We start from the raw sequence: 17,351 nt of genomic DNA, 5'->3' as shown, positions 1-17,351 counted from the left end.
AAAAGTACCATTTTTGAAGTCAGAATTCTGGAGTAAAGGCATGATACATCAGGGCCTATATATCTCTGTGCCTCCAGTTTTACAGTTTTTTTTTCCTTCTTTGATTCTGTGAGAATCTACAAAATAAAAATGGGACCTGCACAATTGCAAGTCATAATTACAAAGGCATTTTTCCTCTAGAAACATTGCCATGTGACTGAACCCTTATTTTCTGTGTGTTTAGTTGTCAAACACAGCAGTCTCCCTGGTGCTTAAAGAGGACCTTTCACTAGTAAAAACAATGTGAACTAAGTATGCTGACATGTAGAGCGGCGCCCTAGGATCTCACTGCACTTACTATTATCCCCGGGCGCCGCTCCGTTCTCCCGTTATGCCCTCCGGTACCTTTGCTCTGTAAGTTATAGTAGGTGGTGTCTGCCCTTGTCCTGTGGGCGTCTCCTTCTCCTAGGCTGTAGCGCTGGCCAATCGCAGCGCACAGCTCACAGCCTGGGAGAAAAAAACCTCCCAGGCTGTGAGCTGTGCGCTGCGATTGGCCAGCGCTACAGCCTAGGAGAAGGAGACGCCCACAGGACAAGGGCAGACACCGCCTACTATAACTTACAGAGCAAAGGTACCGGAGGGCATAACGGGAGAACGGAGCGGCGCCCGGGGATAATAGTAAGTGCAGTGAGATCCCCGGGCGCCGCTCTACATGTCCTCTTCAACCCCTTCTACCCTGGGCCAGTTTTCACCCTCCTGCCCAGGCCATTTTTTGCAAATCGAAACATACATCACTTTATGTGGTAATAACTTTGGAACACTTTTATTTATCCAAGCCATTCTGAGATTGTTTTCTCGTGACACATTGTACTTCATGTCATAAATTTGAGTTAATATATTTCCCCTTTATTTACCCCAAATTTTGAAAAATTTGCAATTTTCGAAATTTTAATTTCTCTGCTTTTAAAACAGAAAGTGATACCTCATAAAATATTTATTCTTTAACATTCCCCATATGTCTACTTTATGTTGGCATCATTTTGTAAATGTCATTTTTTTTAGGACATTAGAAGGATTTGAATTTTAGAAGCAATTCTTAAAATTAAGAAAATTTCAAAAACCCACTTTGTAAGGACCAGTTCAGTTCTGAAGTCACTTTGTGGGGCTTACATAGTAGAAACCCCCCATAAATGGCCCCATTGTAGAAACTACACCCCTCAAGTTACTCAAAACTGATTTTACAAACTTTGTTAACCCTTTAGGTGTTCCACAAGAATTAAAGGAAATGGAGAAGAAATTTCAAAATTTCCTATTTTTGAAAAATTCCCATTTGAATCCATTTTTTTCTTTAACCCTCGGGTTAATAGCCAAACAAAACTCAATATTTATTACCGTGATTTTGCGGTTTACAGAAACACCCCATATGTGGTTATAAACTGATATAAGGGCACACCGCAGGGCGCAGAAGAAAAGGAGCGCGTATGGTTTTTGGAAGGCAGATTTTGCTGGACTGGTTTTTAGACACCATGTCCCATTTGAAGCCCCCCTGATGCCCCCTACAGTAGAAACTCCCAAAAGTGCCCCCATTTTGGAAACTACAGGATAAGATGACAGTTTTATGGGTACTCTTTTGGGGTACATATGATTTTTAGTCGCTCTATATTGTTTTTTTGTGAGGAAAGGAAACCAATTTTTTTTTGTTTTTTACAACATTCATCTGACAAGTTATATCATGTGCTATTTTTATAGAGCAGGTTGTTACGGACGCAATGATATCAAATATGTCTACTTTGGTTTTTTTCAGTTTTACATAATAAAGCATTTTTGAAAAAAAATTATGTTTTTGTGTCTCGATTTTCTGAACGCCATATTTTTATTTTTTTTTCTGCCGATGGTCTTGTGCTATGGCTTGTTTTTTTTGCAGGAAGAGTTTACATTTTTATTGGTACCATTTTTGGGTACATATGATTTTTTTGCTCATTCAATATTACACTTTATGGAGCAAGGTGACCAAAAAATTGGTTGTTTTCACAAAGTTTTTATTTATTTATTTTTACAGTGTTCACCTGAGGGGTTAGGTCATGTGATATTTTTATAGAGCAGGTTGTTACGGATGCGGCGATACCTAATATGTCTACTTTTTTTATTTATTTCACTTTAATACAATAATAGCATTTTTGAAACAAAAAAAATAAAATTTTTAGTGTCTCCATAGTCTGAGAGCTATTTTTTTTTACCGATTGTCTTAGGTAGATTCTCATTTATTGCAAGATAGGGTGACTGTTTTATTCCTACCATTTTGGGGGGCATACACCTTTTTGATTGCTTGGTGTTGCACTTTTTGTTATGTAAGGTGACAAAAATGTTTTTTTTAACACATTTCATATTTTTTTTACGGTGCTTTTCAGACAGGGTAGATCATGTGATATATTTATAGAGCTAGTCGTTACGGACGCGGTGATACCTAATATGTGTGTTTTTTTCATTTTTTTTTCTCTTTTTTATAAAATCTGGGGAAAGGGGAGATTTTTTCTTTATTTACTTGAAACTAAATTTTTTTTTTTTTAAAAAACACTTTTTTACTTTATTTCTGTCCCACTCTGGGACTTCAAATTTTGGAGGTCTGCAATGCATTACAATACATCTGTATTGTAATGCATTGCCTGTTAGTGTATTAAACTGAGTACTACAATAACAGGTTGCCTAGGAGACCCAGCCTGGTGCTGGATCTCCTCTGCCCCCATAGAAGGTAGGTCCCTATGCCGTGCAAGGCATTGGGCAGCCTCTGCATGGCATCGGACTGCCTTGTCACCCATCGGATCCCCGCCAGAGAAGCGCGGGGACCCGATAGGCTCTGTCACCCGCCGCAAACCCCTTCTATGCCTCGATCAGTGCCGACCGCGGCATAGAAGGGGTTAATCTGCCGGCATCGGCTTTTACAGTGATGGTGGCGGATACAGCAGGGACCCAGTGATCGGGCGCGCACCATGACGGAATAATTTGTCCAAATGCGGGAAGTCACTTGCCGCCATGATGTACTATTACGTCATGTGTCGGGAAGGGGTTAAGCACAATGGCAAGTGATCAGTTGAATTCAGCCGATCATGCCATCAACATGCAGTTTCGGCTGATGAAGTTGGCAAGAAATCTGCCATTCCAGCCAACTTTACTTTTATGTGTATGGCCACCTTAAGGGTACTTTCACAATTGCGGCAGAGGATTCCGGCAGGCAGTTCCGTCGTTGGAACTGCCTGCCAGATCCGTCAAAACATATGCAAACTGATGGCATTTGTCAGATGGATCAGGATCCTGATCCGTCTGACAAATGCATTGAAATGCTGGATCCGTCTCTCCGGTGTCATCTGGAAAAACAGATCCGGTATTTATTTATTTTCACATTTTTTGCGGTCTGATTATGCCTCCCGGTCTGCCAGTTACCAAGCCTTTAATCACGCAGGTCTGTTCTCTGGGCATATCTCTCCCCAGACTTCCCCCACACTGAGGATTGCTGCTGACTTTTAAATGAGAACCCTGGATATGGGCCACCTGGAGTGGATCGTGGGGAATAAACACACACCCAGCTCTTTGCTTATTCCCAATAATAGTACCAACAGCGTCCACTATCTATCCTAGTGGACACACTAGCTTACTGGCTTTTACTTCACCAAGGCCGGGCACCTTGGTGACACGTCTCAGGTGAAAATACAGCAAACCATAACATACATCTCTAATATGTTTCCTGCACCATTCTAGGAGACACATATCTTCCCTCATATATGAGGCCTTTCACTTCCTCACACCATGTTTTGCTGATCCGCAATTTACAGACTGCAAAACATCCAACAGTTGTGTGCATGATCCCTTACAAACATAGAACACACACAAAGAAAATAACACAGAAGAATGACAGCAGACAAAATACTATATTTTTGTCAACAAAACGTAAAGTAAATGAGCAAAAGGAATCAAAATCAAATCAATATTTGGTGTGACCACCCTTTGTCTTCAAAACAGCCTCAGTACTTCTAGGTACACCTGCACAGTTTTTGAAGGAAATCTGCAAAGAAGTTGTTCCAGACATCTTGTACAACTAAACACAGATCTTCTTTGATGTAGGCTTGCTTAAATCCTTCTGTCTCTTCATTTAATTCCAGACAGACTCTATAATGTTAGGATCAGGGTTTTGTGGTAGCTATATCATTACTACTCGCAGTCCTTGTTCTTTCTGCTAAAGATAGTTGTTGTTCATTCACAATCAGTGTTTGGTCTGTGATTTCCATCAGTGATTTTGAGCCAAAACCAGGTGCGGCTCTAAACATAGAGCAGGTGCACATCTTTCTCTTAAACCTTATGTCTGTATAGGCTCCAATTCTGGTTTTGGCTCACAATCACTGATGGAAATCACTGATCAAAACACTGACGAGTGAGTTAGGCTTATAACTGTTGTGCAGTACTGTATATGTGTGATCACCACTTGGAAATATTTAATAACCTGTAACTCTGTGCTTAAGAAAATACTTATTCTGGATTTGTGCCTACTCCGAGGGGCACTGCACAGATTTAAACCACCATCTGTATAAGTGTTCAAACATATACAGTACAGGGGGGAACTTACTCTCCTTAGGGCGAGAGCACCTTAATCAGTGTGAGGAAACTTATAGGCCATACATGCTCCTCCGGAATTCTGGGAGAGAAGGGATGCAAATGAGCTCTTAACAAGGTCTGCCTCTAATGCCACCAGATGTAAGGCAGCTATCCTATACGTCAATGTTCAGCTCTTAAAATAAGCCTTGAGACATGACTTGGATATTAAATAATCCAGCACCTCATCTGCAGACAGATGTTTCAGGATGATTGCCCCTCATCAGTGCAGAGCAGAGAGTACTGGCTTAACTGGGTTAGAGGTCTGTGTCCAGGTCAGGGGGGAACTCTCCTTAGGGAGAGAGCACCTTAATTAGTGTGAGGAGACTTATAGGCCATACATGCTCCTCTGGAATTCTGGGATCGCTTCTCTCTGCTCTGCACTGATGAGGATCAATCACCCTGAAACAGCTGTCTGCAGATGAGGTGCTGGCTTATTTAATATCCAAGTCAAGGCTTATTTAAGAGCTGAACATTGACTTATAGGATAGCTGCCTTACATCTGGTAGCATTCGAGGCAGAGCTTGTTAAGAGCTCATTTGCATCCCTTCTCTCCCAGAATTCCAGAAGAGCATGTATGGCCTATTTGTCTCCTCACACTGATTAAGGTGCTCTCTCCCTAAGCAGAGTTAGTTCCCCCCTGACCTGGACACAGGCCTCTCACCCAGTTAAGCAAGTACTCTGCTCTGCACTGATGAGGGGGCAGTCTCAAGGCTTATTCTAAGAGCTGAACATTGACTTATAGGATAGCTGCCTTAAATCTGGTGACATTAGAGGCAAAGCTTGTTAAGAGCTCATTTGCATCCCTTCTCTCCAACATTTACAGTACACACATACTTATTGCTGTTCGTGACAGGAATACAATATTGTGGATGGGAATTTTATATTAAAATAGTACAAGGTTAGGAATGGACAAAGCACCTGACCATTGATGATGTGTTATTTTGTTTGCTTTACAGGCGCTCAAGAGAGAACTGTTGGCTGCACTTGCAAAACTTGAACAACAGCAAAAACAAGAGCAGCGTCTCTTAGAGGAAATCAGAAAATACAACCCCCAATTCCATCTGTGATTGCTCAGTGTCTTAATGCCTTTATAGTACCATTCTACACTATAATGTCCTATGCACTGAAAACATTTTACACTCACCAGAATATTTGAGCAGCAAAAAGTGTCTATTACACCTTATGCACATGAATATGTATTTTGCTGTCTGCAAATTGTAGATCCACAAAATACTGATACTGTCTGCATTGCATCCACATTTTTGTGGACCTATTTACAATAGATCTGCCGTCCACATTTTGCAGCCAAGTATAGAGCATGTTGTATCTCTTTGCGCAACAGACATACGGATGAGGAAAGTGCACAGATCATCCATGTGCTTTCCACATCCGTTTGTCTGTTCCACAAAAAGTTGGAATTTGTCCTTAAAATGCAGACCATGCACCAAGTCAATGGGTCTGAAAAATGTGTAATGGGTCTGTAATAATATTTTGCCATGCAAGTAATGGCACTTTTAACATGTAAACTGAAAACAGGAGCATTGTTTTTCTCTGGACATTACTTTTTTTGTTCACTTATCTAAAGACTGTCAACCTATAAACATATGGTGGTATTAGCCGATAACTTGTTGCAATATGATAAACATCAAAATGTTTACAAAGCGATTCTCTTTAAACTTGTGTTTGAAAAAATATACATATAGTTTACTGTTAGTTTTCATACAAATACATTTGTAATTGAAATTGTGGCAGTAACATTTCCTATGAATTTAATGCAGGTTGCAGTACGTATATATACTTATAATTAAAGATGAGCAAAGTTTTCCAAAATTTTATTTGAACGCTTCGTTGAATACTTCCAAAAAATTCGCTTTGTTCCAAATTAATTAATCAATCAAGTATGCTCATTAAATTAGCTAAATCTCGGCCTGCATGGAGAGTGTATCTTGGTGTGCATCACTCTGCATTTCAGCAACATGCATAGCTAGTCATTTCTTGTAGTGAAACAGTTACTGTGCATCAGTATGACAGGCAGGTCACATACAGTATATGGATGAACGCATCGGCAAGTGTCACTATTAGGCTCAGTTCAGACTTCACTTATTTGGTCAGTTACAGGTCCAAAACAAAGAACAGGGGCAGATCTTTTCATGATATGCTATCTGCCAGTAGGATTGGCTCCTGATTTTAGCCCACCATACAGTAAGTGCTGGAATTAACTGACCAAATAACTGAAGTGTGAACTCAGCCTTAGGGTCCATTCACACGTCCGTTTTTTCTTTCCTGATCTGTTCCGTTTTTTCAGGAACAGATCAGGACCAGATCTGGACCCATTCATTTTCAATGGGTCCTGGAAAAAATCGGACAGCACAATGTGTGCTGTCCGTTTCCGTTGTTCCGTTCCGCATGTCCGTTTAAATATAAAACATGTCCTATTCTTGTCCTGAAAAATCGGATCCTGGACCAATACAAAGTCAATGGATCCGCAAAAAACGGAAGACATTCGTATGTCATCCGTTTTATGCGGATTCCGTTCCTGGAAATTAGGCTTCCTCCCCAGTATTAAATGTGCCCCCCCTCCCTCTATATTCATTGGTGGCCAGTGCGGCAGTGCGGATTCCCAGTAAGTTTTCTACAGATCTGATTTTTCACTTCGTGAAAAACTCAGATCCGACAGTATATTCTAACACAGAGGCGTTCCCATGGTGATGGGGACGCTTCTAGTTAGAATATACTGAGAACGGTGTACATGACTGCCCCCTGCTGCCTGGCAGCACCCGATCTCTTACAGGGGGCTGTGATCTGCACAATTAACCCCTCAGGTGCTGCGCCTGAGGGGTTAATTGTGCATATCATAGCCCCCTATAAGAGATCAGGGGCTGCCAGGCAGCAGGGGGCAGACCCCCCTCCCTCCCCAGTATTAAATGTGCCCAGTGCGGCCTCACCTCTCCCCCCCCCCCATCATCGGTGGCCAGTGCGGATTCCCAGTATTAATAAATGTGCCCAGTGCGGTCTCACCTCTCCCCCCCTCCCCCATCATCGGTGGCCAGTGCGGATTCCCAGTAATAATAAATGTGCCCAGTGCGGTCTCACCTCTCCCCCCCCCCCCATCATTGGTGGCCAGTGCGGATTCCCAGTAATAATAAATGTGCCCAGTGCGGTCTCACCTCTCCCCCCCCCCCCATCATCGGTGGCCAGTGCGGATTCCCAGTATTAATAAATGTGCCCAGTGCGGTCTCACCTCTCCCCCCCCCCCCCATCATCGGTGGCCAGTGCGGATTCCCAGTATTAATAAATGTGGCCAGTGCGGTCTCACCTCTCCCCCCCCCCCCATCATCGGTGGCAGTGCGGATTCCCAGTATTAATAAATGTGCCCAGTGCGGTCTCACCTCTCTCCCCCCCCCCCCCATCATCGGTGGCCAGTGTGGATTCCCAGTATTAATAAATGTGCCCAGTGCGGTCTCACCTCTCCCCCCCCCCCCATCATCGGTGGCCAGTGCGGATTCCCAGTATTAATAAATGTGCCCAGTGCGGTCTCCCCTCTTCCCCCCCCCCACCCATCATTGGTGGCAGCGGAGAGTACCGATCGGAGTCCCAGTTTAAATCGCTGGGGCTCCGATCGGTTACCATGGCAGCCAAGACGCTATTGCAGTCTTGGCTGCCATGGTTACTTAGCAATAAATACAAGCATTATACTTACCTGCGACTGCGAGCTGCGATGTGTGTCCGGCCGGGAGCTCCTCCTACTGGTAAGTGACAGGTCTGTGCTAAAAGCAATGCGCCGCACAGACCTTTCACTTACAAGTAGGAGGAGCTCCCGGCCGGTCAGACATCGCAGCTCGCAGTCGCAGGTAAGTATAATGCTTGTATTTATTGCTAAGTAACCATGGCAGCCAAGACTGCAATAGCGTCTTTGCTGCCATGGTAACCGATCGGAGCCCCAGCGATTTAAACTGGGACTCCGATCGGTACTCTCCGCTGCCACCAATGATGGGGGGGGGGGGAAGAGGTGAGACCGCACTGGGCACATTTATTAATACTGGGAATCCGCACTGGCCACCATGATGGGGGGGGGGTGAGACCGCACTGAGCACATTTATTAATACTGGGAATCCGCACTGCCACCAATGATGGGGGGGAGAGAGGTGAGGCCGCACTGGTCACATTACTGGGAATCCGCACTGCCACCAATGATGGTGGGAGAGGTGAGACCGCACTGGGCACATTTATTAATACTGGGAATCCGCACTGGCCACCGATGATGGGGGGGGGGAGAGGTGAGGCCGCACTGGGCACATATAATACTGGGGAGGGAGGGGGGTCTGCCCCCTTCCTGCCTGGCAGCACCTGATCTCTCACAGGGGGGCTATGATTCGCACAATAATTGTGCGGATCACAGCCCCCTGTTAGAGATCGGGTGCTGCCAGGCAGCAGTCATGGACACCGTTCTCAGTTTATTCTAACTAGAAGCGTCCCATCACCATGGGAACGCCTCTGTGTTAGAATATACTGTCGGATCTGAGTTTTCACATGTTTCCGTTTTTTGCGGATCCGCAAAAACGGATGACATACGGAAACATTTTCAGAACAACGGATCCGCAAAAAACGGACCGAAAATTGGGGTTGTAGAAAAATACGGACGTGTGAATGTAGCCTTACAGGTCAATGTTTGCGTCAGTTTGAAGTACTTAACCATGCTAGTTAACCTGTTAGCCACTGATTCTACTAAATTGTGACAGAGCCTGGCCATAGAACAGCTGAGAAGCCAATTGTCCCATTACTTTTGGTCCCTTAACAAGTGGGAGGCACATATGCAAACTGTTGTTATTTCTACACCGTTCACCTGATTTGGATATAAATACCCTCAAATTAAGGCTGACAGTCTCCAGTTAAAGCACATCTTGTTTGTTTCATTTCAAATCCATTGTGGTGGTGTATAGAGCCAGAAAATGTTATAATTGTGTTGATGTCCCAATATTTATGGACCTGATTGTAGATGCTCCAAAGACCGTTGTGTTTTTTATTTTTCGGTTGTTCTGACGGATCAGGAGAACGGTAAAATAAACTGTGATATCAACAAGGCCAAACACCTGCTTGTTCAGATTCTGCTCCATGTCCTGCTGCTGCTGGCTGGTTTCTTTAGTAGGCGGGTGAAAAAATTTGCTTATCAGAGACTGGAGACTCAAGTTACTGCTGCCTGAGCTGATGCTGCTCCTGCACCCCCATCCAGCAGTCATGGCAGTGGAGTGTGAGTGCAGAGGGTCCCCCTGGTCAGACTTTCATGAGGATGGGCGATGGTGCAAATAGGCAACTGACTATATAGGATGTGTCTATAGTAGTTGAGTTTTTCATTCCTCTTAGCAGGTGTAAAAAAGGCCCCCATTTTGGCCTGGCAGCAAAGGTCTAATATCGTACTAAGTGGGATTCTGAATAAATGGAGTTTAAAGAACCGGAGGTCATGACGAGGAGCAAGAAACTAAGGTTTGATAGATTTTCCTTGTGTGTTGGTGATTGTTGTTGTGCCTTTATTCAGCAAATTCTCCAATTACAACAGAGGTCTAATCTAAACTCATATTTATTGTTTTCTTTCTTTACTGTTCCATCATCATTTATACATGTGCTCCTTGGACAATGCTACTAAGTGTGTGCCTTGATGCAATGTAATGCATGCTTTGAAGAGCCATTTGAGGTTGAATACATTTGCACTAGATGCAAGCATGTTGCATATTTGGAAGCCCAGATCTTAGATATAAAGAGGCAGCTTGCAATACTTAAGGCCATTGTAGACCTCGAGAGAGGCTTAGATCTCACTGTGGAGGCGCTGACTGGAGTCAGTAAAATGGAGGTGGGTGGAGGAGGGCAAAATCAGGATTAATGGTTCAATAGTTGGGTTAATGTAGGAGGAAGTGGTAGAGGGCCAGGGAGGAGAGTCCTGAGCTGGAACGCCCTAGTAAAGCTGATATTAGGGAACAAAGCCCATGGCCAGCAACACTGCAGCATGGCATTTCTCCTAGGATGACTGCTATAAGAAGGATGGGAAAATGAGTGCAGCAAAGGTCAGACAGGTGCTGGTGATAGGGGACTCTATTATTAGGTGGACAGATAGGGTGATCTGTCGCCGAGACCGTGAATGCCGAACAGTGTGTTGTCTTCCGGGTGCTCGGGTTTGACATATTGCGGATCAGATTGACAGATTGCTGGGCAGGGCTGGGGAAGACCTGGCGGTCATGATACACATTGGAACCAATGACAAAGTCAGGGGGAGATGGAAGGTACTTAAAAACTAGGTTAGAAGACCAGGACCTTTAATGTAGCGTTTTCAGAAATACTACCAATGCCACAAGCGTCACTAGAGAGACAGCTGGAGCTTAAGGAGTTAAATAAGTGGCTTAGAAGCTGGTGCAGGAAGGAAGGGTTTGGGTTCATGGAGAACTGGGTTGACTTCTCTATTGGCTACATGCTCTACAGTAGAGACTGGTTGCACCTTAATGGGAAGGGTGCAGCTGTTCTGGGGAAAGAATGGTTAGACGGCTGGAGGAGCTTTTCAAACAGGATTTGTGGGGAGGGAGGGGGGTCATATTAATAAGGGGGTAGATAGAGAGTGGGATATGGGAGGGGACAATGGGGATTAATTGGGTGCTGGGGATAGTGAGGAAAATAGGTAGATGATTGGGCAGAACTGTACACTGATGAAAAATAGAGCTGCTGGTAACATGGACCTGTTACATACAAACATCAACCAAGGTACCCAAAAAATCCCAAATATTCACTTTACAGGTAATAGTAATTTAAAATGTATTTTCACAAATGCCAGAAGTCTAGCTAGCAAAATAGAGGGATCTGAGGCTATGGTACTAGAGGAAACACATATTTGTAGTTGGTGTGGTTGAGACATGGTTGGACTCTTCGCATGACTGGGCTGGTAATATTCAGGGTTTTAGGAAAGACAGGGTCAGTAGAAATGGCGGTGGCATGTGCCTGTATGTGAGGAGTGATATGAAGGCGAATGTGAAAGAGGCAATTGTGGCTGAGGATGTTGAAACCTTATGGGTGGAATTACAAAGGGATATAAACACTGAAAAAATAATACTTGGTGTAATCTATAGACCGCCTAACATCACAGAGGCGATAGAAGCTCAATTGTATAACCAAATAGAGACGGGCTGCCAGCTCTGGATCTGGTCCATTTGTAATGATGCAGAGCTTGTTGTAAAATGTTACTGTTCGAGAAACACTAGGAAATACACCAATTTTATTATACACCCCTGAACTATAAGAAGCAAACTTTGGCTGGTAGATCGAAAGCACTGAATTTAAAAAGGCCAATTTCCCTGGGTTGAGGGCAGAATTTCAGGACATAGACTGGGAGCAGCTACTGTCACAATAATAATACTGAGATAAATGAGAGAGCTTTAAATCCACATTTAGTAATTGCACTAAAAATGTATTCCTTTACAGATAAAATTAAACCCCCCATGGCTTACAGCTACTGTAAAAAGGGCAATAAATAAAATAAAAAAGGGCATTAAAAATACAATCTGATGGGTTAGGTGTAGCCTTTGAAGCTTACAAAACGACAGCAAGTGGCAAAAGACGAGCAAAACCCCAAAAATTATTTTTGTATATAAATGCTAAAAAACCAAGGTCTGAGCGGGTAGGTCCCTTAACCTCCTCAGGACCGCCGTACGCAGGATTTTGTCCTGGCGGCAGCCCTGTTATTCCTCCTGGACGCGCCGGCGCGTCCTCTTGCGAGACGTGAGATTTCGGGCAGAGCCGTCCCGCACATGCGCAGTGCGGGCCGGGAATCGTTACATCAGAAGTTCGTCACCAGCCTGCCAGCCAATGATCATCGCTGGCAGGTTGATGACTTTTAAAAAATCGAATCAGAAGCCCTTTAACACCTTATATTTATAAATATAAGGTGTTAAATGGATTCTGTGCTCCTCTGCTGGTCCTTTTCGTCGGTTGGTCCCAGCAGAGGAGCACACATCACTGTGAGTACACACCAAACACTACACTTAGCCCCAGATCACCCCCCATCACCCCAATTAACCCCTTGATCACCCCTGTCAATCACTAGTGAAAGGGAAAAAAGTGATCAGTGTAAACTGTCACTTTTTTTTTCCACTAGTATTGACGGTTAGGTTTTAGGTTAGTTTAGGCCCCTTTGTTAGGTGGTTAGCGCCCAGCCCACCGCACTGGCCACCAATGAGTTAAATACAAGGGAGGGAGGGGGGGCCGGCCGCACTGGCCACCAATGAGTTAAATACAGGGGGGGGGGTCTGCCCCCTGCTGCCTGGCAGCACCTGCCAGGCAGCAGTTATTACACAGTTCTTTTAGTATATTCTAACTTGAAGGTCCCATCAACATGGAACGCCTCTCTGTGTTAGAATATACTGTCGGATCTGAGTTTCACGATCTAACTCAAATCCGATGGTATATTCTAACATAGAGGCGTTCCCATGGTGATGGGGAAGCTTCAAGTTAAAATATACCATCGGATTGGAGAAAACTCAGATCTGATGATATATTAATAGGGATTCCTGACTTTACATTGAAAGTCAATGGGGGACGGATCCGTTTGCAATTGCACCATATTGTGTCAACGTCAAAGGGATCCGTCCCCATTGACTTGCATTGTAAGTCTGGACGGATCCGATTGGCTCTGCACGGCCAGGCGGACACCAAAACGCTGCAAGCTGCGTTCGGGTGTCCGCCTGCTGAGCGGAACGGAGGCCAAACAGTGCCAAACTGATGCATTCTAAGCGGATCCGCGTCCACTCAGAATACATTGGGGCTGTACGGATCCGTTCGGGGCCGCTTGTGAGAGCCTTCAAATGGAACTCACAAGCGGAACCCCGAACGCAAGTGTGAAAGTAGCCTTACAAGCGCCGCGGCGATAAAAAAAATCCAATTTGATATTTTTTATCAATCGCAGTGGCTTCCGGTACTTCGCTAGCCTCCCATTTGTAAGACAGGCTTGCTTTTTTTCTTGGTAGTCTCGGAAATACCCCTAAATTTAGTTGACCAAATGGCAAATAAGGGGTATTCTTCTGAAGAGGCCTACAGGATTCTGACCCAGTCGGATGAGGAATGGGAACCCTCATCTGACGAATCCAGCGGGTCAGAATACGAACCTGTAGAAAGAAGTGGCAGTCTGACCCAAAGTTCGGACGATGAGGTTGAGGTCCCTGATACCACCAGGCCCCGTGTTGCTAGACCAGAGGTTGCGCAGGATCCGCTTCAAGGGCAGCAGAGTGGGGCTGGCGCTGTCGGATTACGTGGTGAGGCATACACCAGCAGCGCAGCCCATCCTGGACCTAGTACCAGCACTGCCGTAGAACATGGTGAAGTGGCGAGCACCAGAAGGGCAGTTGAAGCTGGTACGGTGGCACGTGCATTAGTTCCCCCGTCGCAGCCACCACACAGACAGGCCCGTAGAGTCCCTGAGGTGCTGGCAAATTCTGATTGGCAGCCCCCAACTTCAGCCGCACCAGTAGTTCCCCCTTTCACCGCCCAGTCTGGAGTTCGGGTTGAGACAGCTCAGATCGGATTGGCACTGGGGTTTTTTGAGCTGTTCTTGACTGCGGAGCTCTTGGACTTAGTCGTGGCAGAAACAAATCGGTATGCCACTCAATTTATAGCCGCCAACCCGGGAAGCTTTTATGCCCAGTCTTTCCGGTGGAAACCTGTCCAAGTTTCCGAATTTAAAACTTTTCTGGGCCTTCTCCTCAACATGGGCCTGACAAAAAAGTATGAATTGCGGTCATATTGGTCCACGAAACCAATTCATCACATGCCCATGTTCTCTGCTACCATGTCCAGGACACGATTTGAGACCATCCTGCGTTTCCTGCACTTTAGCGACAACAGCACCTCTCGTCTTAGAGGCCACCGAGCTTTTGACTGGCTCCACAAAATTCGGCCCCTTATAGACCACTTTAACACCAAATTTGCAGATTTGTATACCCCTGAGCAAAACATCTGCATAGACGAGTCCCTTATACATTTTACCGGGCGCCTTGGCTTCAAACAATACATCCCGCGCCCGGTATGGGGTCAAATTGTATAAGCTCTGTGAAAGGGCCACAGGCTATACGCACAAATTTCGAGTCTATGAGGGTAAAGATCAGACCCTGGAGCCGGTCGGTTGCCCTGACTACCTGGAGAGCAGTGGGAAGACAGTCTGGGACTTGGTGTCACCCTTATTTGGCAAAGGGTACCATCTTTATGTGGACAATTTTTACACAAGTGTGCCCCTCTTCAGGCATTTGTTTTTAGAACAGATTGGCTGCAGTGGCACTGCGCGACCTAGTCGCCGGGGCTTCCCCCAACGGCTCGTTACCACCCGTCTTGCAAGGGGGGAGAGGGCTGCCTTGTGTAACGAAGAACTGCTCGTGGTGAAATGGAGAGACAAGCGTGACGTTTACATGCTCTCCTCCATTCACGCAGACACGACAATCCAAATAGAACGAGCAACCTGTGTCATTGAAAAGCCCCTCTCGGTCCATGACTATAATTTGCTCATGGGAGGGGTGGACTTCAATGACCAGATGTTGGCTCCTTATTTACTTTCCCGCAGGACCAGACGCTGGTATAAGAAGGTGTCTGTATACCTAATTCAATTGGCTATATAATAATAGTTTTGTTCTCTACAGTAAGGCTGGGAGAACAAGATCCTTCCTCAAATTTCAGGAAGAGATCATCGAGAACCTCCTGTATCCAGGAGGTTCCGTGGCCCCAACCACCAGTGTAGTGAGCCGTCTACACGAGCGACATTTCCCCAGTGTCGTTGCTGGTACCTCAAACCAACCGCCACCCCGAAAAAAATGTTGTGTCTGTAGCAGGAGTGGAATAAGGCATGACACCCGCTATTTCTGTCATGACTGCCCTGACCACCCTGCCCTATGCTTAGGGGAGTGTTTCCGGAAGTACCACACACAGGTACACTTAGCATAGGGATTGCGTTACACAGGACAAGCACACAGGGCTCTTAGGGCCCTTTCACTCACAGCTGCTGCAAACCTCTCCTTTCACCTGGGACGAAGTGCATAATCTACCTCGCCACATCTCTGGGCGATTTGCGCTTTGCACATTGTCCCATGGGGAAGGAGAGGTTTGTCCTATAAAAGGTAAAAAAAAAAAACGACAAAAAAAATCACAGGTAAGCAAAAAAGTTAATGTTCCAAAAGTTCCAAAAAGTTTTTAAAAGTTAATGTTCTGTTTCAAATGTTATAAAGTTTATGTTAATAAATTTATTGCGTTGCGGCCTGTTTTTTTTTTACCTTCTAGGTGGACCAACCGATGAACCAGCTGCAGCACTGATGTGCATTCTGACAGAAGCATTGCGCTGCTGTCAGATTACACAAAAGTCGGTGTATGCGGCGCTGCAAGACGAGATTTCTCCTCTGCAGTAAAAAAGATACGTTTGCCGAGGCTTATGAGCTGAGGGGCGGTGTTCATATGCTTTGGCAAACACTTTGGATATAAAAAAATAAATTAAAAATCCCGGCAATGATTTATTCATCCACATCGATTGATGTGAATGGAGAAATCGGGTTTGCCAGGGCATACGGGCTGAGTGGGTTTGGATGTTGGGCGGAGCTCCTATGTCCTTGCAGACGCCTTTCCCCTCCTTTTTTTTTTTTGGCAGAGATTTTTTCATCCACATTGATCGATGCAAATGAAGAAATCTGTGCCGTTCATTTTTTCTTTCAGCCAAGAGGCTGAACGGAAAAAAATAATCTCATTACCCGTATGCTCAATATAAGGAGAATAGCAGAAACTCCTAATGCTGGCCATACATGTAATGATTGCGGAGACCCTCAAATGCCAGGGCAGTACAAATACCCCACAAATGACCCCATTTTGGAAAAAGACACCCCAAGGTATTCGCTGAGGGCCATATTGAGTCCATGAAAGATTGAACTTTTTGTCCCAAGTTAGCGGAAAGGGAGATTTTATGAGAAAAAACAAAAAAAAATCAATTTCCGCTAACTTGTGCCAAAAAAAAAAATCTTCTATGAACTCGCCATGCCCCTCACGGAATACCTTGGGGTGTCTTCTTTACAAAATGGGGTCACATGTGGGGTATTTATACTGCCCTAGCATTTTAGGGGCCCTCAAGCGTGAGAAAAAGTCTGGAATCCAAATGTCTAAAAATGCCCTCCTAAAAGGAATTTTGGCCCCTTTGCGCACCTAGGCTGCAAAAAAGTGTCACACATGTGGTATTGCCGTACTCAGGAGAAGTTGGGCAATGTGTTTTGGGGTGTCTTTTTACATATACCCATGCTGGCTGAGAGAAATATCTCTCTAAAATGACAACTTTGTTTAAAAAAAATGGGAAAAGTTGACTTTTAAAGAGATATTTCTCTCACCCAGCATGGGTATATGTAAAAATACACCCCAAAACACATTGCACTACTTCTTCTGAGTACGGCGATACCACATGTGTGACACTTTTTTGCAGCCTAGGTGGGCAAAGGGGCCCAAATTCTAAAGAGCACCTTTAGGATTTCACAGGGCATTTTTTACACATTTGGATTTCAACCTACTTCTCACGCATTAGGGCCCCTAAAATGCCAGGGCAGTATAAATACCCCACAAGTGACCCCATTTTGGAAAGAAGACACCCCAAGGTATTTCGTGATGGGCATAATGAGTTCATGGAAGTTTTTATTTTTTGTCACAAGTTAGTGGAATATGAGACTTTGTAAGAAAAAATAAAA

At 44.8% G+C, this 17,351-nt stretch overlaps 1 protein-coding gene across 1 annotated transcript in view; it reads left to right on the top strand.

The window, feature by feature from the left end:
* Positions 1-6,864, top strand: part of UHRF1BP1 (UHRF1 binding protein 1) — a 944,367-nt gene extending 937,503 nt beyond the window's left edge. The window contains exon 21 of the mRNA XM_040424154.1: positions 5,580-6,864. Coding sequence (XP_040280088.1) covers positions 5,580-5,690 — 111 coding nt within the window. The 3' untranslated portion in view covers positions 5,691-6,864. The remainder of the gene's footprint in view (positions 1-5,579) is intronic.
* The last annotated feature ends 10,487 nt before the right edge of the window (positions 6,865-17,351 follow it).

This window comes from Bufo bufo, chromosome 3, assembly GCF_905171765.1.
Source record: "Bufo bufo chromosome 3, aBufBuf1.1, whole genome shotgun sequence".
In the NCBI taxonomy this organism is placed as follows: domain Eukaryota; kingdom Metazoa; phylum Chordata; class Amphibia; order Anura; family Bufonidae; genus Bufo; species Bufo bufo.
This window is presented reverse-complemented; position numbering and strand designations above follow the sequence as displayed.